The sequence below is a fragment of the Bombina bombina genome, chromosome 3, assembly GCF_027579735.1.
Source record: "Bombina bombina isolate aBomBom1 chromosome 3, aBomBom1.pri, whole genome shotgun sequence".
Classification (NCBI taxonomy): Eukaryota; Metazoa; Chordata; class Amphibia; order Anura; family Bombinatoridae; genus Bombina; species Bombina bombina.
In genome coordinates, this window is record NC_069501.1 from 86,687,950 (window position 1) to 86,712,964 (window position 25,015).

Sequence of the window (25,015 nt, forward strand, 5' to 3'; positions counted from 1 at the left end):
AGGGAACAAGGTGCATATACTGTATATATAAATAGCTCATCTGTTTACATTGCTGAGAATTCTGAAAACCAATTTCTAAAGATAAACAAAAGCATAGTTGTGTAGACAGGTGTCTCCCTAGATAACAAACTTTTAAGTAACCTTACTGTTTACTACCTAAACACTAAGGGCTAGATTATGAGTGGAGCATTAACAGTTACGCACAAGCGAAAAAGGGGTTTATCCCGGGTGTTTGCGCACGTCTATTTTTTCACTCGTAAAACAAGTTGAATGTAAATGCAATCACTTGAGCGCAATTGAAGTTAAGCCACGTCAGGTTAGTGCAACCTCAGAGCTCTGGTTACTGTTTCACAAAACACAACAAAAATACATCACAAAGTACAGTTACACTCATAATAACACTGTCTAATAACAATGAATTAAAAAATATTGCACAAAAAAATTATGAGGACTCAGTTGTTAGAAAAAAAGGCTTCAAAGGGCTTTAACATTATTTAACGTTATATTAAAAAAAGAGTTTTTGGTTCAGTACCCTGGATAGCGATTGCTTAATGGTGGCTACATTTAGCCACCAATAAGCAAGCTTAACCCAGGTCTGAACCAAAAATGGGCAAGCTCCTAAGCTTTACATTCCTGCTTTTAAAATAAAGATAGCAAGAGAACGAAGAAAAAATGATAATAGGAGTAAATTAGAAAGTTGCTTAAAATTGCATCTTCTACCTGAATTAAAGCCCAGATCGTGATGTCATCAGTGGGCTGAGCTTGACAGCCATTTCAGTGTCCAGAAACAATAGTCATTTTAAAATATTTTTTTTACTGTTCCTGCTGCATTATATAGAGAGGGATGCAGGGGGCTATTTGCAGCTTAATCTAAGGTAAGAGTTTAAGATGACTAAGGTGTAGACTGTCCCTTTAAGGTTTTGGTGAGACAAAAGGACTCTTTTGTAGTTCAAAGGAAATTTTACCCAAGTGCAAAAACAGAAAGTTTGTAAGATAAATATATCAAGACAAATGACATCATCAGCCTTGTTACCAATCAGAGACCTAATTTCTTCTCTATTTCTACACTAAAGCTATATCAAACTGTACCTCTATCTCTTGGTATCCTTTATGTAAGAGCATACTAAGGTAGACTCACTAGTGTGCTTGTCTTGAGAACTATGTCCCTTTAAAAGAAAATATATATTATGATTTAATCAGCTGATCTATTTTAATTTGTTTTGCAGTAATTCTTGTTCATCTGGGAGTGCGGTTTCATTAAGGTGTATAAGTAAGTACCACTATAGAGCAAATTAATATTTCTCAACTCCTGTCCTCAAGTCTAAATGTATTTTTGTCTATCCCTATTGGAAGATGTAATAAAACCCTGATGTCTTTTGAAATATTAATTTGTAGATGTTTCAGAAGGTTATCTGGCGTACTGATCTTGTGAATTTAAAGGGACAGTTAACACTTGTTCTGTTACAAATGTGAATTCGTGATGAGAACACGGATATTTGTTTCATGAAACAAATATTCGAACAAATGCACTAACGAATTTAAAGAAAACAATGAAATACTAAATATGGTTAAATTCTTACCTCTAGTGCAGTGGAGAGCCGCGCTAATCACGACCCTTCTTTATAGCACTACGAACTGTGCTAATAGGGGGTTTAGCTTGATGTATCCCAGGGCCTGCGTTAAAGGAAAAGGTCCTTTAGAGCGGCCTCTGGGATCCGCCATACTAAGCCTAGTATTAGCGTGTCCCAGAGTTTAATGATTAAGGGTCGGGATTAGCGTAGGTCTGAAGCTCGCTAGAGGTAGGTAAAGCCTGAAGCTTTTTACCTGTAGCAAATGAACATTTACATTTAGTTAACGAAAAATAATGTAAATGTCCCCTGAATATTCACTATTTTAATAAAAAACATAGTTACAAGACATTTCTGTTGTTTTGCTATAGAAAAACATTTGATTAATAAATTGAAAAACAATCTAAAGCCCTTAAAAGGACACACTCCACTGGTGTCACTAAGACTGGATGTGACCTCTGACCCTGCTCACAGGTCATCCTGGATCAGTACCCAGTCTTCCAGTTTTAGATACTGTTTAAAAAATGTATTTTAGGTATTTTATTATGTAGTCTGAAGTTCACAGCCTTCCAACCAAATGAGCTCAGTAGAATGGAGATCATGTATGTCTAAGTGAATCTAAGAATTTTTCCCAGCATTCCTAGCATGAGCATACCTCTTGTTTGAAGGTGTTAGTGTTTATTTTGTGGTTGCAGGCCTGTCAACTCAGACAAATATATAAATACAATGAACTTGCAAACTAAACAGTCCCTTTGTTCTTTCCCAGCGTCTGCAGCACTATGCAACAGAGTATGTTATGGTTTTATTAGTCACATGAATACATAGAGCAAGTTTTGGAGACTTCTCCTTTGTCAAGCTCAACTTTGAAAAATATTTTGTTACTGTGTATTAATTTGCATATCTGGCAGTATCAGAGATATTTACTATATCAGGACTTGACAAAGTAGCTGAAAATATAGGAGCCATCTAGGAAGTACAGCCAACGCTAATCTTTGTTGCAGGTAGCTAGTGAGCAGTGTAAGAAGCAAGAACAAGCGGTTGCCATCTCTACCACTGCAAACAACCAGTCACGATTACTGTTAGATGCACATTGCTGTGTGGATGTTTCTGTCCAACTTTGTATATCAGTCAGACTTGTCTCTCTAATATGCTGCTCTAATACTGCCCCTAGATGACTTTCAGTAGTACGGCAGGAGGTAGAGAACACTGAACCTTTCTTCCTGGCCAGACAAAATGTCTTCTGGTTGTGCGGCAAATCCATATCGTGTGATGAAGGAGACGTGGCTGCTAGTCTGCTAGTCATACATCTCTCTCTTTTTCAAGGAACAATCAAGGAGCCCCTCGTGTTCAGTTGCTGGGGATATTCAAGCCCTGTACTGTATCATACAAATTGGCTTCTCCTTCTTTATATTTTATTTAAAGGGACATAATACTCATATGCTAAATCCCTTGAAACTATAACGGTAAAAAGCTATAAGGAAAATATCACCTGAGCATCTCTATGTAAAAAAGGAAGATATTTTACCTCACAGCTCAGCAGAGTAAGTTCTGTGTAAACAGTTATACTCAGTTACTGCCCAGCTGCAGGTAAAAAAAAAATCGAAGAAATGAACAGCAGCCAATCAGCATCATCAGTGCTGAGGTCATGAACTCTTTTACTGCGATCTCATGAGATTTCACTTAACTCTCATGAGATTTCATAGTAAACTTCCTTAAACTGAATAGGGAAATAAAATGAGTGTGCACGGAGCTCAATCCTTCGACTGTCCCGGGACATACATACTGATTTGCTGCTTAAAGTCCTTTGCAATGGGGTTTGAATACTTAGGACATTTTTAGGTAAAATATCATCTTTCTTTTTTATATAGAGATGTTCAGGTGATATTTTCTAGTCAGCTTTTTACAGCTATGCTGCATCACTTTCATGTACTTCAACATTTGGGTATCATGGCCCTTTAATTCTTAGGGATCAATGATAAAAAAAAAACTCACCAGCATAGAGAGAAATCACACAGAATGTTTGAGATTTTTTTTAATTTAATATTGTAATGTATGCATCTCTCTCACATCCAGAACCTGCATAATGAGATAAAGAGCCCTCACACTAAAAGTTACCTTTCTAAGATTCCTTGTGGGACTGGCAGTGCTGACAAGACTTTTTAGCTAATCTCACCAGAGGCCCCTAGTGAGGGATTAAGTTTAAGATTTTGTCATTTATTGTTCACTAATTTCTTAATATGATTCTCAAAGAAATGTAAATATTTTATTAGCATATACAACTTTGAAGTAACCATATTTTGGTTATAAAACTATCTAGATTTACTTTTATTACTTTAAAAATAAATGATGTAAAGTTTAATAGTGAAAATTGCTTTTAAGGTGAAGAAATAAGATGTATGTATTGGGTACTTGTAAAGCGCAGCTAATCACCTGTAAGGGTCTCAAGGCGCTGCTCATTTTATCGACCTCGGAAGGATGAAAGGCTGAGTGGACCTCGCCGGGGATCGAACCTGCAACCTTCGGGTTGCTACAGAGCTCAGCCACAGTGCATTAGCATGCTTAGCTATCTGTGTCCGGCTGGGACAAATGTAAACTTCTTGCATATTTCCGAGACCAGGGTTGACAAACCTTTTTCAGTATGTGCTCCAAATTGGCAATAATCTTCAAAAATATCTCAAATAGTGATGTCCCGAACTGTTCGCCCGCGAACAGTTCACGGAGAACTTAGGTTGTTCGCGTTCGCAGCTGCGGGCGAACACATGCGATGTTCGATCCGCTCCCTATGTGTCATTATTGAAGAAACTTTGACCCTGTATGTCACAGCCTTCTGACACATTAGAGCCAATCAGCATCAGACACTCCCTCACAGACCCTCCCCTCTTCTTGGCAGCAGCCATTTTAGACTCATAACGACCTTGCTTTGTTAGTGAGAGGACGTTTTGTTTTTCTGCTGCTGACATTATAGGGAAATAGATAGCTTGGCTAGTGTATTTAGTGTCCACTACAGTCCTGAAGGACTCATCTCATCTCTGCTGCAAGGACAGCACCCCAAAAAGCCCTTTTTAGGGCTATAATTTTTTTTTTTTTTTTGTATTTTTATTAGCATTTGCCTGGATTTCAGCCTGTGTGCAAGGCTCACAGCATATGCTGTGATTACTGCCACCACTGATATCTTCTTAACAACATTAGTTTAAATTTAACCAACAAAAATTTGAAATTATTTTGCTAGTGTAATTTATTTTCATTTTCTATCAGGCCTGTGTCACACAGCATATACTCTGGTTCATTGCTCTGTGCCAGCCACCAGTGGTTATATCCGCTTATAACATTATTTTAAATTTAAAAAAAAACTTTTAAATCATTTTGCTAGTGTAATCTAATTTCATTTTCTATCAGGCCTGTGTCTGTCAGGCTCACACAGCATATACTTCAGTTTTTTTCAGTCTTTTGGTTAATTGCTCTGTGCCAGGCAGCCACCACTCATATCTGCTTCACCTTATTTTAAATTAAAAAAAAAAACTTTTATTTTTTTTTGTTAGTGTAATCTAATATCATTTTCTATCAGGCCTGTGTGTTTTGCTGACTTACAGAGCATACTGTGTTTAATTGCTGCCCTCCCTAGTCTATGAGCCACGACTGATGTGTGTTTAACCTTTTTTTAAATTCCCCCCCCAAAAAAAACTTTAAATCATTTTTCTAGTGTAATCTAATTGTATTTTCTATCAGGCGTGTGTGTATCAGACTTACAGAGCCTACTGTTTTTAATTGCTGCCCTTCCAAGGCTATCAGCCACGACTCATATGTGCTTAACCTTTTTCTTTAAATTCCCCAAAAATATCTTTAAATCATTATGCTAGTGTAATCTAATTTTATTTTCTATCAGGCCTGTGTCTAACTGTTTATCTGACTTACAGAGCATACTGTTGTTAATTGCTGCCCTACGTAGCAGCCAGCCAGTGCCACCACTCATATGTGCACTGCTTAACATTATTTTAATATTAAAATATAAACTTTTAAATTATTTTGCTAGTGTAATCTAACTTAATTTTCTATCAGGCCTGTGTTTTTCTCGCTTACACAACATACTGTGTTAAATTGCTGCCCTACCTACCAGCCACGACTCATATCTGCCAGCCTGTGTGCCAGGCCCAACTAGCCAATTAGTGCCACCAATCATAGTTGTTGTAACAGTATTGAAAACATTGTAAATCATCACTTTTTTGACTGTGAATCTGCAGTCTAGTAGTGCCATTGAATTGCAGTTCCCTCCTGCCTGCCAGCCTGTGTGCCGGCCGACTTGCCAACTAGTTACACCAATCCTAGTTGTTGTAACAGTATTGTTAATCTTTAAAATTACAAATTGTTCGATTGTGAATCATCAGTTTGCTCGTGCCATTGAATTGCACTTTCCTCCTGCCTACCAGCCTGTGTGCCAGGCCCAACTAGCCAATTAGTGCCACCAATCATATTTCTTGTAACAGTATAGAAATTTTTTTAAATCATAAGTTTTTTGACTGCAAATCTTCAGTCTCCTAGTGCCATTGAATTACAGTTTCCTCCTGCCTGCCAGCCTGTGTGCCAGGCCCAACTAGCCAATTAGTGCCACCAATCATAGTTGTTGTAACAGTATTAAAAAAATTGTAAATCATAACTTTTTTGACTGTGAATCTGCAGTCTAGTAGTGCCATTGAATTGCAGTTCCCTCCTGCCTGCCAGCCTGTGTGCCAGGCCCAACTAGCCAATTAGTGCCACCAATCATAGTTGTTTTAACAGTATTGAAAAAATTGTAAATCATCACTTTTTTGACTGTGAATCTGCAGTCTAGTAGTGCCATTGAATTGCAGTTCTCTCCTGCCTGCCAGCCTGTGTGCCAGGCCCAACTAGCCAATTAGTGCCACCAGTCATAGTTGTTATAACAGTATAGAAAAAATTGTAAATCATCACTTTTTTGACTGTGAATCTGCAGTCTAGTAGTGCCATTTTAATTGCAGTTCCCTCCTGCCTGCCAGCCTGTGTGCCAGGCCGACTTGCCAACTAGTTACACCAATCCTAGTTGTTGTAACAGTATTGTTAATCTTTAAAATTACAAATTGTTCGATTGTGAATCATCAGTTTGCTCGTGCCATTGAATTGCACTTTCCTCCTGCCTGCCAGCCTGTGTGCCAGGCCCAACTAGCCAATTAGTGCCACCAATCATATTTCTTGTAACAGTATAGAAAAAATTGTAAATCATCACTGTTTTGACTGTGAATCTGCAGTCTACTAGTGCCCTTGAATTGCATTTTCCTCCTGCCTGCCAGCCTGTGTGCCAGGCCGACTTGCCAACTAGTTACACCAATCATATTTGTTGTCACAGTATTGTTAATATTTAAAATTAAAAATTGTTTGATTGTTATTCTGAATCATCAGTTTGCTCGTGCCATTGAATTGCACTTTCCTCCTGCCTGCCAGCCTGTGTGCCAGGCCCAACTAGCCAATTAGTGCCACCCATCATTTTTCTTTTAACAGAATTGAAAAAATTCTAAATCATCACTGTTTTGACTGTGAATCTGCAGTCTACTAGTGCCCTTGAATTGCATTTTCCTCCTGCCTGCCAGCCTGTGTGCCAGGCCGACTTGCCAACTAGTTACACCAATCATATTTGTTGTCACAGTATTGTTAATATTTAAAATTAAAAATAGTTTGATTGTTATTCTGAATCATCAGTTTGCTCGTGCCATTGAATTGCACTTTCCTCCTGCCTGCCAGCCTGTGTGCCAGGCCCAACTAGCAAATTAGTGCCACCAATAATATTTCTTGTAACAGTATAGAAAAAATTTAAAATCATAAGTTTTTTACTGCAAATCTTCATTCTCCTAGTGCCATTGAATTGCAGTTTCCTCCTGCCTGCCAGCCTGTGTTCCAGGCCCAACTAGCCAATTAGTGCCACCAATCTTAGTTGTTATAACAGTATTAAAAAAATTGTAAATCATCACTTTTTTGACTGTGAATCTGTAGTCTAGTAGTGCCATTGAATTGCAGTTCCCTCCTGCCTGCCAGCCTGTGTGCCAGGCCGACTTGCCAACTAGTTACACCAATCATATTTGTTGTCAAAGTATTGTTAATATTTAAAATAAAAAAATGTTTGATTGTTATTCTGAATCATCAGTTTGCTTGTGCCATTGAATTGCACTTTCCTCCTGCCTGCCAGCCTGTGTGCCAGGCCCAACTAGCCAATTAGTGCCACCCATCATATTTCTTTTAACAGTATTGAAAAAATTGTAAATCATCACTGTTTTGACTGTGAATCTGCAGTCTACTAGTGCCCTTGAATTGCATTTTCCTCCTGCCTGCCAGCCTGTGTGCCAGGCTGACTTGCCAACTAGTTACACCAATCATATTTGTTGTCACAGTATTGTTAATATTTAAAATTAAAAATTGTTTGTTATTCTGAATCATCAGTTTGCTTGTGCCATTGAATTGCACGATCAAACTATCAAACGTATCTATCAAATGTAGATTGCATCTATTGATCGATGTAATTCGTATCTATAAAATGTATATTAGATATTTTGGTTGATGTAATTCGTATCTATAAAATGTATATTGCATCTTTGATTCGATAACATTCGTATCTATTAAATGTATATTGCATCTATTGATCGATGTAATTCGTATCCATCAAATGTATATTGCATCTATTGATCTATGTAAATTGTATCAATCATATGTATATTGCATCGATTGAGCTATGTAATCTATGTATCTATCTATCTATCTATCTATCAAATCTATCTATCTCGTGGTTGTGCAAATGGACTGTTCGCGGTTGATTGCGGTGCGTTACACTTGGAGTTTGCTCTGTCACTGTGAAGCGGCCGTAACCCTTACACTACCTGATAGATACAACATCATAACAGATGTTTTAAAGCACGTTATTGCAAACAATTTGGTAATGTTAGGTGATTTAGGCCCTTTATGGGTTTAAAGCAGACTCTGCATAAACTAGGTAATTTTCCATGGGAGTTTTGCCAGGGATCCCCCTCCAGCATGCCACAGTCCAGGTGTTAGTCCCCTTGAAACAACTTTTCCATCACTATTGTGGCCGGAAAGAGTCCTTGTAGGTTTTAAAGTTCGCCTGCCTATTAAAGTCAATGGCGGTTTTTAGGTTCGCGACATCACTAATCTCAAATCCCCATTTAAAAAATAAAATAAAATAAATAATAAAGTATTAATCCATATTATAAAAATCTGTAGTGCTGATATATAGCACAAGAAAAATAATCCATTAAGTACTAACATCCTGTACTACTTTTTCTCACATTATTATTATTCTTTATTATTATTATTATTATTTTTTATTATTATTATTAATAATAATAATAATAATAATAATGTTATTGTTTTTATTAATATTATTCTTTCTTCACCTTCCATATGTTCTCTCCTTGCTCAGTAGAGAGTGCTGGAAATAAGGTACTAGTTTGCAAATTCAGGGCAGCTTCTGCTTTTGAGGGGGTGCTACAGTAATAATATTGTGGGTATATGGAACCATAGCAATCCCACAGAAATAGCTCTGCGCTGTTTCATTTTAAATTTTTATTTTTTGAACAGACCTCAAATATTGTGTCACATTGTCTCACAGAGGTTGATTTTGATATTCCAATAAGACTCAGCCTCTGTCCTGGCTTCTTGTTTCATGCAACATCACAGAAACCAATATCAAGGGTCATTTTTGATAAAGAAATATAAAATACATTATGTGTTTTTTGTATCACTGCAGCGAGTAATGCATGGTTTTAATTTTCAGATTGTGGTTATTCTACAAAGGCTTCAAGAACCAGAATAGTAGGTGGCTCACAAGCATCTATCGGAGAGTGGCCATGGCAAGTAAGCCTGCAAGTCAATCAAAAACATGTGTGTGGTGGATCTATCATTTCCCCCAACTGGATAGTAACTGCAGCTCACTGCGTTGAAGGGTAAGTTCATGTGCAGTATACATTATTCAATTAGATTTCTATTCTAAGTACCATTATGATTAAAAGGGTTCATAGCACAAAATAAAACTGTCTCAGCATGAAAAAAATGTCCTTTAAACATGTGAGGAAGTTCCACTCCAAAGGAACCATTAACCACCGTCAATACCAGAACCTTCAAGGGACCTGTTACACAGATTAGTAGCAATAATTCATCTCCAAAAACTCCACTCTGGTACTGGTTAGATATTCCTATTACCATAAAGTGCACAGTGCCTTAGAATATTTAAAAATATATCCTTTATTGGTACATACGCTAAAGATCAGTTCACAGGAAATGAGCCCAGAGAACAGGGTCACAAGGTGTACTACACCTCTGACGCATTTCACATCATATTGTCGATTTCTCAAAGATAGATGATAGGTGTAGCCACTCTCTCTCTTTCATAGCATTGCTATGGAGCGCTCCTTAGTGACATATTCTTAAACATGCTTAATAATACAAAAACAGTACAGATTGGCTAGACAAATTCGTCACATAAGTAAACTTAACACCAGGTTTATGTACTTAGGCTAATATAGAATCAAAATTCAATAGTCTATACCATTACAAATGTTGATACTATTACAAAGTAATATAAGATTTGGATAACAACTAAGTAATTAGTTATTGGTACAAGAAGAAAACTTTGTACAACTAGCGCAAAGCTGTTGGTTTTATTTATATATATATATATATATATATACATCAGCAATGTATCTGAATCAGAGAGCTACTGGATATTTTCATATCCATAGGACTTTTCTTATTTAATTTAGGGTGACCAATTCCATAAAGAGTTACAAAAGATCCTATTTCATTAGAAACAATTATAAATCTTGGTATAAATCTAAATCCCACCGCAGGTTAATGCCCCGTAGTTCTTTTGTTCCTAATATAAATATCTATTGAGCCTCCCTATCTAGTAATTTTCTAAAAGCGATCACCTCCTCTTTGATTTATTGCTACATAATCAATAGCTTGGAAATAAAAGGCTTTTTTGTTCTCAGTGTGTTTACAAAAATGTTTTGCTATTGGAGTCTTTTCTCTATTAATGTTCACAAATTCTATCCTTTAGGGTTCTACTAGTATATCCTGTATACTGGTTGTTGCAGACTGTAGAGGTTATTAGATAGACCACATACCGAGAACAACAATTAATCCTATATTTAATCTTATAGGAGTTCCCTGTAGTTGATGACTCAAAAGTGTCCCCTATAATACAATGTGGTCAGACATTACAGGGATGATTGCTACATTTAAAAAAACCTTTCCTAGGGAACCAAGTCTATTTTGTTATTAATTTGAATTGTACACATACTGTGACTGCTTACTTCCTATAGTTGGCATTCGCCTGGATACAAATTTGACTCCACCTTTCAGGATATCTTTCAGTGTTTCATCAAGTTCTAGTATATTAAAATTTTGTTGAACAATGTTACATACCCTATTAAAGGGACATAATACTTATATGCTAAATCACTTGAAACTGATGCAGTATAACTGTAAAAAGCTGACATGAAAAATATCACCTGATTATCTCTTTGTAAAAAAGGAAGATATTTTACCTCACATTTTCCTTAGCTCACCCGAGTAAGTGCTGTATAAAGATTTATCTTTCAGTTACTGCCCAGCTGCAGGTTTAAAAAAAAAAGAAGAAAGAAGTGAACAGAAGCCAATTGGCATTAACAGTGCTGAGGTCATTAACTCTTTTACTGTGATCTCATTAGATTTCACTTAACACTCATGAGATTTAGTAGTAAACTTCCTTAAACTGAATAGGGAAATTACATGAGTGTGTATGAGGCACGCTCCCTTGCCGGTCCCGGGACAGAAATACTGATTTGCTGCTTAATATCCCTTTAAAATGAATACTTAGGACATTTTGAGGTAAAATATCTTTCTTTTTACATAGAGATGTTCAGGTGATATTTTCTAGTCAGCTTTTTACAGCTATGCTGCATCACTTTCAAGTGTTTCCACATTTGTGTATCATGGTCCTTTAAGGACTAGATTGCTGTGTGTTAACTTTGATAGAAGTAAGCTTTTTGAGTGCGTTGGGTAGCGCACATAATACAAGTTGAAAGTTAAAAGTAAAAATTGTTGCATTAGCGCTAACCAGAAGCACTCAAAAAGCGAAAAGTGATGATATAGAGGTTAATAGTGTAGAGGTTTAGTTTGTAATGTGGGGGTATGATGATTTAGAGGTTAATAGTGTAGAGGTTTAATTTGTGATGTGGGGGGGTGATGATTTAGAGGTTAATGGTGTAGAGGTTTAGTTTGTGATATGGGAGGTGGTAGTTTAGGAGTTAATAGTGTAGTTTAATGCAAAGTTTGAGCAGTAAATGTGATTGCATTCGCGTGATCACATTTACTTTCAACTTGTAATACAAGTGCATATTACCGCTCAACGCTACTCATAGAAAATATGGGAAGCATAAATTACCATGAATTTGCACAATCAAATTTGTGGTAATTTGAACAGTGCGCCACTTGTGAATTTGAGTGTAAAGAACACCGCAGTCTCGCTTCACTCATAATCTAGCCCTTTGTGTATATGTTAAAATGCTCTTAAACTGCTTTATTTTTGTCACCATATTAATGCAGCAATATTTCTCCATCTAACATAATTACCTAAACAGATCTGCAGCATTTTATATTAAAAAGTCCTTAAAAGATACTGTACCCTGAGTGGGCACAGTCTCATTGAAAAATTAAAAAAAAAATCAGTTTTTGTTACTTCCCAGTTGAGTGAGTCTGTCGCTTTCTTCTTTGTGTGATGAGATCAATCCCTTTTCCGTAAAAGGTCAAATGTTCAGGCATAATTTGGAATATGATCCAATTAAAATAAGGCACAGTTTACTCAGGCATTAGATTTAAAGCAGCTACACGAGCTTCCTTTCATATGGGCTGGTCTCTCTCCCACCACCAATGTGGGGTTCATTTATGCTGATGCCTCTTGTCTACGTAGCTTTTCTATAGCCAACACTGCAGTGTTGACATTTTTTGTATAGGCGGTAGTTTTAACTGGTTAAAGCAGATATTTCAAATGGCAAAATAAAGGTAAATTAACTATGTGAAAGAATATAATACACTCCAGCAAGTAAAATGGACCATTGGAGATGCATTAAAGGGGACAGAAATTTAAAGCACAATGTTCCTTTAAATCCCATTTTTTATCTTGAGATTTCCTGGCCTGTTGGGAGGAAGGTTTGAAAACAGGTTTATTCTCCAGTGTCCAAAGCCACACACAATATTCTTAAATTTGGTTTCATGCTTCAGTTAGTACTTAAAGGGATAGTAAACACCAAAAATTTTATTTTGTAAAAAGATAGATAATCTCTTTATTTACCATTCCCCAGTTTTGCATAACCAACACTGTTATAGAAATATACTTTTACCTTGTAATTACCTTGTATCTAAGCTTCAGCAAACTGCCCCCTTATCTCAGATCATTTGACAGACTTGCATTTCAGGCACTTAGTGCTGACTCCATGTGCATGAGTACAATGTTATCTATTTGACACACATGAACTAACGCCCTTTATCTGTGAAAAACTGTCAAATGCATTCAGATAAGAGGAGACCTTCAAGGGCTTAGAAATTAGCATATGGGCCTGCCTAGGTTTAGCTTTCAACTAAGAATACCAAGAGAACAAAGCAAGTTTGATGATAAAAGTAAATTAGAAAGTTGTTTAAAATGTCATGCCCCATCTGAATCATGAAAGTTTAATTTGGACTTTACTATCCCTTTAAATTATATTTCAAACTTGGTGCCGGTATCGACTTCATGGTCATATACAAAAGTCCTTAGAGAGTGCACAGGATTTACAGGGCTCTATTATCCCAAGGCAGATAAATCCCCAATAAAAATCCAGCTCCACTTGAAAACGAGTGGTGCTGGATTTTTATTGTGGCTGTGCCTGTATGGAATAAAGCTTACTTCATGTCCTACCTTTAATTTTTCCTTTTCATTTTTCAGGAGCCTTTCATCTGCTTACAGATGGTACGTTTACGCTGGAACACTAACGTCACAAAATTTCGGCTCCAATTACGTAAGAGTAAACAAAATCATTTCACACAAAGATTATGATGCAGACACAAAGAACAATGATATCGCTCTCATGCAATTAAGCTCAGATTTAACATTTTCTCGTAAGTATTTTTTTCATTATGTAGCTAACAAAAAATAGAGAGTGTTCACAAATAGACAAACTTAGTTCAGTGTTTTCCCAAATTGTAAAGATACCAATAAATATCATTACTAGCAAGATACTGTGAAGTTTGCTTGCGTGGTCTAATCTACCAAGACCACAGTCCTCCTCTCACTCTGAGTTTTGGGAATACAAACAAATCAACAGAAACGCCATAGTGACGGTGTGTAAGGTAAATAGATCCCAATATTTGTATATGAAGATCCTCAGTAACGTTTATAAAAAACAAATCCTTTATTAATAAATGCTTTAAAATATGACAACCCTCTATCTATCTATCATCTATCTATCTATCTATCTATCTATCTATCTATCTATCCTAATCTATCTATCTATCTATCTATCTATCTATCTATCTATCATCTATCTATCCTAATCTATCCAAATCTATCTTTATCTATCGTTATGTATTCTCTATTACGCCATACTGAGGTAGGTATAGGAGTGTGGATGTGTGAGCATGATATGACAGTAGTGTTTACAACAATGTTTGTAATTGTAACAATGTAATAAATCTAGTGCACAAGACACGTTTCAACAAAGCATTCCAAACGGAGAAGAAAACATTAATAATGCAAGAGAATTGTACACTCCATCTGAATCAATAAAGTTTAATTTGGACTTCCATATTTTTTTAATATACTTATATGTTTATTTTATGCTTCTAGTATTGATATTCCATATTTTATTACTAATGTGTCTGTTTTGTTTTATTTCTTTTTATATGAATGTAAAATCATAAAAAAACTTTAGGTTTTATAAAACTATGTATTATTTGTGGTCACATGATTCAATGAAAGGGACAGTAAAATACAAGTACCAGGTAGCCCTCAGTTTACGCCGGGGTTAGGTTCCAGAAGGAATGGTTGTAAATCGAAACCGTTGTAAATTGAAACCCAGTTTATATTGTAAGTCAATGGGAAGTAAGGGAGTTAGGTTCCAGGTCCCTCTCAAAATTGTCATAAGTAACCACTAATACATTATGTTTAAAGCTTTGAAATGAAGACTTTAAATGCTAAACAGCATTATAAACCTAATAAAATAATCACACAACACATAATATATCATTAAACTAAGTTAAATGAACAAAAAGATTTGCTAAACAGCATTATAAACCTAATAAAATAATCACACAACACAGACTTCACTTGCATTTTTCTGCAAACAGTTCTTTCTATGCATTCCAATCTGGACTGATTTATAGACAGGAAGATCTTGTTCCTTTGAAATCTGCTCTATAGCTCAGGTCTGGTTAAACTGATTAATTTCAGCTTGCTTGGCTTTGCCGCAACACAAGCGGACAGCTCCACCTACTGGCTATTTTAATAAATGCACTGCTTCTCAATGCTTTTCAATAGCAGTCACATGACTGGAAAAAAAGGTTGTTATTCTGAAACGGTGTAAATTGAACCGTTGAAAAACGAGGGCTACCTTTATAATTATGCATAGTAAAACAACATATATTATTATTTGTGTTCCACCCTTTTCCTATATTTTAAGTTTTAATAAACACATAACAGGTTTCACAAGTCTAACCCACATATCTCTCTCTAATTTGTAGTCCGTTATATTTTCTGTTCAAGTTAAACAATCCAGATTTTGTTAACGTAATGACAGTGGCAAGCTCTGTCATCATTAGACTTTTATTGGCTCCTCTAAAGAAGAAAAATAGAGGGTGGAGCTTGATCAGTGAAAAACAATTGCACCAAACAAGATGTTAATCTATTCCTATAACATTCAGACTCTGATCTGTTAATCTATTGAAAGACTTAAAAACCAAACTGATGTCATTACAAGGTGTTTAAGAAATGTATTTTGTACCTATTTTGCTGTTGATATTGTATGGATAGTTTAATTAAAGCTCAAGAATGTATGTAGTTTACAAAATATTTTTTAAAAAGTTTTGTTAATAGTAAATTGAAAATAAAACCATTAAAATATGCTATTATTTCAGCGACCATCGGGCCGGTTTGTTTACCTAATGCTGGAATGCCTTGGGCGGCCGGGCAGACTTGCTGGATTAGTGGCTGGGGAGCTACTTTTGAAGGAGGTAAGGCAAAACATTATAAAGATGAGCAAGATTCACCATTAAATGCACCTGATAGGGTTAATATGTTAGTAAATTTTAGCAGTCAGTTTAATAATTGGAGTAAATTAGCATGTTGTTGTTTTTTTTAATTGTATACACTTTATTATGAAAGAATAACTTGAGGTTCCATCTGCCTTTAAAGGAATAGTCTAGTCAAAATTAAACTTTCATAATTCATCAGGTAGAGCATGCAATATTATCAATTTTTATTCGTTCTCTTGCTATCTTAATTTGAAAAAGCAGCAATTTAAGCATAGGAGCCGGCTTATTTTTGGTTCAGCACCTGGGTAGTGCTTTCCGATTGGTGTCTAAATGTAGCCACCAATCAGAAAGTGCTACCCAGATGCTGAACTTTAAATGGGCCAGCTCCTAAGATTACATTCAAATAAAGATAGCAAGAGAACGAAGAAAAATTGATAATAGGAGTAAATTAAAAAGTTGCTTAATATTGCCTGCTCTATCTGAATCATGAAAGTTTAATTTTGACTAGACTATCCCTTTAAGAATATATGGCTAATTTTAAGTATTTTTGTTGAAAACTCTTTAAAAACCTTATTTTCTTATATTTAGATCCTCTCCTCCCACCCCCCCCCCCCCCCAACCTATCTCCTCCACTCAACCAGCTGCATCTTTTCTTTCTTTTTAATTTGTTTTTGTCTGTGCAGCCAATAACAGATCTAAAGTAGCGCACTCTCCTGCTGCTGATGCTGTTAATCTCAAGGGAGTAAGTGCAGTTTGCAGCCAAAACCCTTGAGCTAAATAGCAATAGGGTAAAACCTGATCTGCTATAGATATTTATACAATTCAGGGACATCTTTAATATTGACTGGACCCTGGGGAAACATGTTCTTGGGCCCCCCCATGCCATTTCGCTCTCCACCCCAACATCCCAAAACACAACTAAATCAATTTTTTATTTTTTTTTAATTATTAGCCCAGCAGTGGATCATCCACTGCTGGGCTAATCATTTTTTTAAAAAAAAATTAAACAAATTGCAAAATGTGAAACTTGATCTAAGAAATACTAATAAGTAAATAAATAAATAAATTCATCCACTGTGGATTAATTTAATATGCTTTTGAATGTGATTCTGGTGTGAGGTTAGCTGGTTAAAGAGATTTAGGGCAGCCAACAGGAGCAAAGCAAGGTAAAGACTGAGGAGGAAGCATGGAGGTGCAGACAAATATAAGTTAAATATATATAAAAGAGAGAGGAAAAAAAACTATAAAATAAACCTTACCTTAATGTGTGAAGTATCAGCATGACACTATTACATCAGCCACAGCAGCACATGCCACTTATTTGATAGGAACAAGTTGCCTCTCACCCTGCACTAGACAACGCTGCATGGGGGAGGGGCGTGTGTGCACTCACTTATTCTTCCCACTGACACCTTTCTACAAAGCACTGTTCCTCTAACAAACTTCGGTTAGTTGATCTTAGGGCCACAGCAGAAAGAGCAGGGCTAAGGGGACCAGCAGACTGGATGCTGTCTGCCCAAGGATGCATGGATACAGTGTGAGACGAGTCACACAGCCTCAGGAATGAAGAGAGTAGTGTGTGCAGCTGCACAGATGCTCAAATCCTCACATGCCTGCTGCTCCAGCTTTCTGCTGCATGCGCCTACAGTCAGCCCTACCCAGAAACAATCCCCACCACCAGAGCAGTAACCTGGTAACCCCAGCAGGACATTTTCTGATGCAGTGGGATTGGCTGGATATCGAGTTAGGGCTTAGCATTCAGTGCTGCACAGTGCACATCTAAAACAGCACATGGCACTAGCTTGGCATGTCACATGACACTGGCACGGTCTCACAAATAAATATAAGCAGAGAACTTTTGACTGTGACAGTATTAGGACTGGCTGTGTGTTCCCCATGTCACATAACATGAGCATTCTGGCATGAATTTTTTTTTTTTTGGACTCTTGGGCCCCTCAACAAAGACTGGGCTCTGGGTAGCTGCCCCTTTTGCCCTGTGTTAAAGACGGCCCTGATACAATTCAACGTATATTTGCCATTGGATGCAAAAAAAATGCACTGAGTTGAGCATAGGATACAAGGTTTTTGGTTGTTAGTTTTATTTGGGAGTGGGGTCTAAATGTAACATCCTAAATTATAAAAGGCCAGGTATGTTTGTCCGATGCAGTCATGCGCAGTAGACACTGCAGCGTGAGACAAACATACCTGGCCATAAGGAAGGATCAGCAGTGACCACTGTGAGGATCAGACACCAGAGAGGGTGCAGACGGAAGGTGTGTGTGACGGGAGTTGGCGTTGTGAGGGCAGGAGTTGGCGTGGTGGGGCAGGAAGGGGCATGGCGGGGACATGGGCGTGGCCGGTCGGGCCAGTGTACACAAGCTTTAGGACTAGTAAGAAATTAAACATTTAAAAAGTGATTTAGAACAAAAAATGTAATTAGCCATGAATTGAATTTTTGACATTTATTGAGATTAAGGGCTAGATTACAGTTGGAGCGCAACGCTCCCATGCGCTCACATTGGGGCAAAAATGCACCTTTTTGTGCACACCCGAAAACTACTCATTTTACAAGTTAATGCGTCCGTGAGATCGCGTTCACGTTTTGCGTATTGGTAAACACTGTTAACCTTAAACCTCTGGTTAAGTGAAAAAAGTTGCACAAAACAACTCAAAAATACATAATAATTTCCAGTAAAACTCATGTTAACACTGTATGATAAAAACTGTTTCATAAAAATATTGCACCAATAAGTTGTAAGGGCTCAAAGTGAGGAGATGTGAGGTGTTAAAAAATAAAACAGGCTGAAAGTTCTTTTATATAGGGATCCTATGTGACACATTTATTAACATAGAAATATATTTAAAGGGACACTAAATCCATTTTTTTTTTCTTTCGTGATTCAGATAGAGCAAGCAATTTTAAGCAACTTTCTAATTTACTCCTATTATGAACGTTTCTTTATTCTCTTGCTATCTATATTTGAAAAAGAAGGTATATACGCTAAGGAGCCAGACAATTTTTGGTTCAGACCCTAGACAGCACTTGTTTATTGGTGGGGGAATGTATCCACCAATCAGCAAGAATAACCCAGGTTGTTCACCAAAAATGGTCCGGCATCTAAACTTACATTCTTGCTTTTCAAATAAAGGTACCAAGAGAATTTCAGTTCTTTTGACAGACTTGCAGTCTAGCCAATCAGTGCCTGCTCCCAGATAACTTCACGTGCACGAGCATATGAAATATGTGAACTAACACCCTCTAGCGGTGAAAAACTGTTAAAATGCAATCTGAAAGTGGTGGGCTTCAAGGTCTAAGAAATTAGCATATGAACCTCCTAGGTTAAGCTTTCAACTAAGAATACCAAGAGAACAAAGCAAAATTGGTGATAAAAGTAAATTGGAAAATTGTTTAAAATTACATGCTCTAGCTGAATCATGAAAGTTCATTTTGGCCTAGACTGTCCCTTTAACTATCAACTTGTAACGCTTGTGGGATATTTCCCTATCAGACCAAACTTGGCCAGTAGTCTTCTTATCCCTGCATCAAGAGGTAGGATAAGGAAATATCCCAGAACAAGAGAACAGAAAAGTAAATGAGGTAAGCAGGGCTCACAGCAGTTTCCCAGCTGCAGATATTGCATTACATAGCACTGCAAAGGACATAACACGAATACTAGTAAGAGCAATGTGCATATATAAGAAAAAAAACTAAATAACTAAACAGTCGTGATAGAAAAAGCGACATCCCTTCAAAATGTTCTGGGGACAAAGTTAAAAATGAGACAATCCAAGACCGGACATCCGGTCACCCTATCCTAAGTGGGAATAAATATTTATAAACCAAATATTAAAAGTAATCCATTGACCTAATATAAAGTAGATTCCTGAGTATTTAGGCACAGGTAATAATGGAATTGTCTGGGTTTTTTAAAAAAAAAATTATTACACATGGGTTCTTGAAATATTCAATACCCTGATACTTAGGAATATCAACACAGATCAATATTGCTGTCAAAACTTTATATTTTTTAAATGTTTTATTACGTTTCAGATATTAACTTTCTAATGGTACAATAACTATTAAGGCATCATTCACCCTTGTTTTTTGAGGGAAAGTCTGAAGCTAACTGTGATTATCAGATATTGAATATTGTTAAAACTAGATATTGTTATTTTTCTCTCTCTGTCTATATATAAATAATATTTTCTAAAATGTGCTGAAAATAAATCCATGTCTTTTTGTTCTGTTCTATTTGACAACAGGCTCCTCCTCTTCTACATTGAGGGCTGCTTCGGTACCGCTGATTAGCCCCACCACATGTAATAGGCCGTCTGTTTACAATGGCGCCATAACGTCTGCCATGATATGTGCTGGCTTTATCGAGGGAGGGGTAGATTCTTGCCAGGTAAAGAAAACAAAAACTGTTTTTTTATACTTACTGCTATCAAAATGATTGTTCCTTTTTTTTCCACTTTACTTTTATTAAATTTACTTTATTCCCATGGTATTTACTTCACTGTCATGGTATTTATGGTGGTATTCATGGTACACTACCTAGGTAGGTAGTGTGCACATGTCTCATGAACCATATAGCTTTTAAAAATTATAAAAACTTTTGAACACTAGAGGGCAGCATATAGTGCTCCAAACACATATTGCTACCATATATAGTGCTCCAAACATATGTGCACTCCTGAGCATACCTACCTGCTTTTAAAAGAGAATTAAGTACATTTGATAATAGAAATAATTTGGTACATTTTTTTTTTTAAAAAAACTTGAATTATTAAAGATACATTTGGGTTCTATTCCTCTTTAAAAATTGTAAAATATTTAATCTATTTTTGTTTCAATTATATATGATGTATTTGCAACTCTTTAAACTATTAAAGGGACACTAAAGTCAAAATTAAACTTTCATGATTTAGAAAGCTTCTTAAATTGTTTCATTAGAAAAGTGTGTGCAACCCCTAATATTTTAATATATTTCCAATCAAACCCCTTGTCAGGTGGGTATACATTTTTTTATATACATCAATATACCACACAAATGATGGGGTTATTAAAATAAGTAAATTCAACTTTTGTAGCCATTGCTTATCATTAATGGTTAGACTATTCAGATTCCATTTACTTTCTATGTAGTCTTCTCTTGCGTGTGGCAAGAGCAATGCCCACACATTTGAAGAGGTACACAATTATTGTGCCGAACTTATATTAAGCAATATATGTAAAACAAATGACTCCCTCATACACAAACACACACACTCATACTCAAACATTCACACACACATGCACGTACATACACATTAATACACAGTCACAACACACATGCACTCATACATACCACACACATTCACTCACACAACACACATACACTCATAAATTTACACACGCTCACTCACAATACACATACATTCACCACACACACTTATAAAACATTATCAAATATTTTGGGGACCCCAAAATTTGTATAAGGAACCTCCCAGCCTCCTTTTTTTCATAAGGTGGTAAGAGTCCATGAGCGATTACTACTGGTAATTCAACTCCTGGTCACTAGGTGGAGACAAATATACTCAATATTCCACAGGCCCCTCTCACCTCTCTGATATCCCAGTGTTTATCTTTGCCTCACAGGAGTAGGTGAAGAACTCAGGTGCTCCAGATTCTTTGTGAGAAGGGGTTCTCTGAATTAAATTCAGACCCATTACTTCCCTCTGACAGCTATTATAAGAAGAGAAGGATATAGGAGATTATTAAAGGGCCATGAAACCCACATTTTTTCTTTCATGATTTAGAAAGAGAATTCAATTTTAAACATCTTTCTAATTTACTTATATTATCTAATTTGTTTTATTCTCTTGATATTCTTTGCTGAAAAGCATATCTAGATATGCACAGTAGCTGCTGATTGGTTGCTGCACATAGAAGCCTCGTGTGATTGGCTCACCATGTACATTGCTTTTTCTTCAACTAAGGATATCTAAAAAATGAAGCAAAATAAATAATAGAAGTAAATTGTAATGTTGTTTAAATTTGTATTCTCTATCTGAATCATGAAAGAAAGATTTTGCGTTTAGTGGCCCTTTTTAAGTCTGTGTAAAGTAATTTTCCTGCAGGAAATTTGGTCACTAGGCCTTCCACAGGTGTCGCAGGGATTGGTCCCTTGCCTCCTACTGTTTGGCCTCATTGTTTTTCTCAAATGGAAAATTTTCTGCTGTTTTATACAGTACTGGATGGGCTCTCTACTGAATGCAGCAACTAGTCAGCTGGATAAGCACAGTAGAGTGGGTTTCTGTCAGGTAAGTATATTCCCTCATATAGCCCACATGCTATTAGTAGGTACATATGAACATGTATATCATATCCAGAGGACATTTATTAGGTAGGTACAGACAGTGTCACGTCAGGAGCTGGGTGCCTGCAACATGTATTTGCTTATGTCACTTTATTGTTTAATGAAAAACTGACAATGTTGCATTACTTTTATTTTGGGGACTTAACATTGTTTTTAGTACTTTTTTAGTGCACTGTTAGTTACAATGCACAGCGTCTCACTCAGGCAGCAGGAGCGCTAATCATTTTTCCCACCATGCTACAGTTGGACGCTCACTCTCTCTTCCTCAGTCGTCAGTAGCCATTATTTCTATTCAGTAGTGTTGTTTCTTGATTCTGGTGTCTGCATTAGCTGGGAAGAGGTAGGCGTGCTTTATAAGAGGGGGGGGGGGTGCTCCATAAGATATTATTAAAGCTGCAACAATTATATGTAACATTTTTGGGGAATTTAATTTTGTCAATAACATTATTAGCTAAACTTGTCTTTACTTTTTCACTTTGTGCTGTGTATTTCTTGGTTATATGGGGAACACTTTTTTGTTTCTTCATATTATAAGTGACTTTACTGAGCAATGTTATTATTCCTTATTATCTGTCTGTTCTGCATACTTTATAGTAAACAATGGCTGCTTTGCAAACTGGCTATTGTATTTCTCCCAGTTCATATATATTATATATAAATATATTATATATAATTCATAAAAATGTACTTACTATTACTGGTGGGTTCTTTGTATTGATATTGCTGGGGTAATTGCAGTCTCTTTAGTTTGATGTATAAAATCTATCTGATCTAGTTTCAGAAGATACCGCTGTTGAAGTTTTTCAAAATCATTTGAAATCATTTTTAGTCATTATTCATATTAATGCTAATAAATTACTTTTGCAATTCACCTAGGAGAGCTCTGTGGCTCAATTCATGTTTAGTAAACATGGTCTTTATGGTAGACTTTATCTCTGCTTTTTTCTAGGTAAGGCTTTACCTATCCTTAGTTACATACCATTATTTCTGCTGTGCCTGGAGGATGTAGGACCTTCCTTTATGAGGACAGAAGTCTAAAGGCAAATACTTATTTTAATAGCCATTTTTGTTCCTTAGTCAATCGAGGAACTTAAATTTTCCTCCTTTTCACAAACTCTAGATTTTTCCAGAGCTGCCTAGAAGTCTAGTATTATTTGGAATAAGGCCAAAAAATCTAAGAAACCTTCTTCCTCTTACAAATAACTTGAACCACCAATCCATATTCTATTTTGGTAAATGGTAAGCTATTCCTTTCTCAAAGGGCCTAGTTGCAGTATGTCCAGAATCTCTGGATCCTAATTATAATTGCCTATGGTTACAGTATGGGGTTCAGGCCAATATTTCCTTCAATGAAGGTTATTCTGGCTTCTTTCTGACAGATGCTGTACAGACAGGAGTCCTTTTTTCTCTCGGCCCTTAACCTGGAACCTAGGAGGTGTTATTTCCAGTTTTTAGAATAAGACCAAGGATTTTATTCCAATTGTTCTTTGTTTCCATGAAAGAGGGAACTTTTTGACCTATTTTGGATCTCAAAACTTTAACAGGTTTCGCAGAATTCCTGCTTTAAGATGTATTCTGTTTGGTCCATTTTACCGTAGTTCATCATGGTTCATTTATGTTTATGATAGATTTGAAGGATGCTTTCCTTCATATTCTTATCTCAAAGGACCTCCACCAGTTCGTATATCTTGTCATTCTAGACAAATGCTTTCTGTTTGTGACTCTTCCTTGGAGTTTACTATGGCTCCAAGAAGTTTTGCATAGGTACGTGGAATTCCTTTATCTATTATAAAACCTCAGGGTATTTCAGTGGGCCCATTTGTGGAGGCTATTTTTAACCTTTAGCTGTATTTTAACAATAGTTTACTTTTATTTTTCACAGGCTTGGTAGGAAAGTCAAATTTTCAGAATGTTCTTTCTCCTTAATTATCAGTTTTATTTCTAAGAGTCTTTGTAGACTGTACCATGCAACTTTATTTCTCTTAATAGATCAATGCAGATCCAAGTTCAGACAGCTTGTTCTTTCCTCCAATATTTATTCCATGTATGGAAGTTTTGGTTGAATTGTTTCACCGTCAGATGTTCCTTTGCACATTCTATATCAGCTTTATAAATTTAGTTTGTTATTTTCTTAATGCAAGGATCACAACAATCTGTCTTCTAAGAAATCCTTTTGATCTCCTCTGTAAAACAATCTTTGTTACAGTGGTTTATTCTCCACTCCAGTTTTAAGGAGGCATTTTTTTAATCGTCTTTTTGGACAATATTTTCTACAGACACCAGTCTCTTGATTTGGGGTGCAGTCTAGGATTGAGGAGAGTGCAAGGAATTGGTTTCCTCAGGTTACCATTTATTATCTTCATACTATGGGCAATCTTCTTTCTTCTCAGACTTGTTTTCTTCTCAAATAAAATACTTGTCTCTGTTTTTCAAGTCAGTCAAGGTCACTGCTGTGGCAGAGAGGATCCTCTAGTTTCCTTACCATTAATGGAAGTTACTTGAATTTGACTTAAACTGAGATCTGTACTCTTCTGCATTTCACATCCTAGTAATGAATTTTTTGAGGCAAATTGCTTCCGTTTACTAATTTTGTGTATCCTTGGCTCAATTTCACTTTTAGTTTCTGAATGTTTCTACAGCTATTTGGTATTTAATCTAGCTTTGCTTTTTATTTTTTCATTTGTTGAACCACTCAGTCAATTATCATCTAGGACTTTTGCTAATCAGTAATTCTGATAGCTTCACATTGATCATGCAGAGCTGGTTATATATTCCTAAAATGAATGTTCAGTCTTTTCCTTTTTATTT

General features: G+C 36.3%; 1 protein-coding gene across 2 annotated transcripts in view; it reads left to right on the forward strand.

The window, feature by feature from the left end:
* TMPRSS2 (transmembrane serine protease 2) overlaps positions 1-25,015 on the forward strand; it is a 115,143-nt gene that overhangs the window by 64,466 nt on the left and 25,662 nt on the right. For both annotated transcript variants that reach the window (XM_053705906.1, XM_053705907.1), the window contains exons 8-12: positions 1,227-1,270; positions 9,358-9,526; positions 13,546-13,718; positions 15,732-15,827; positions 20,112-20,254. In XM_053705906.1, coding sequence (XP_053561881.1) covers positions 1,227-1,270; positions 9,358-9,526; positions 13,546-13,718; positions 15,732-15,827; positions 20,112-20,254 — 625 coding nt within the window. The remainder of the gene's footprint in view (positions 1-1,226; positions 1,271-9,357; positions 9,527-13,545; positions 13,719-15,731; positions 15,828-20,111; positions 20,255-25,015) is intronic.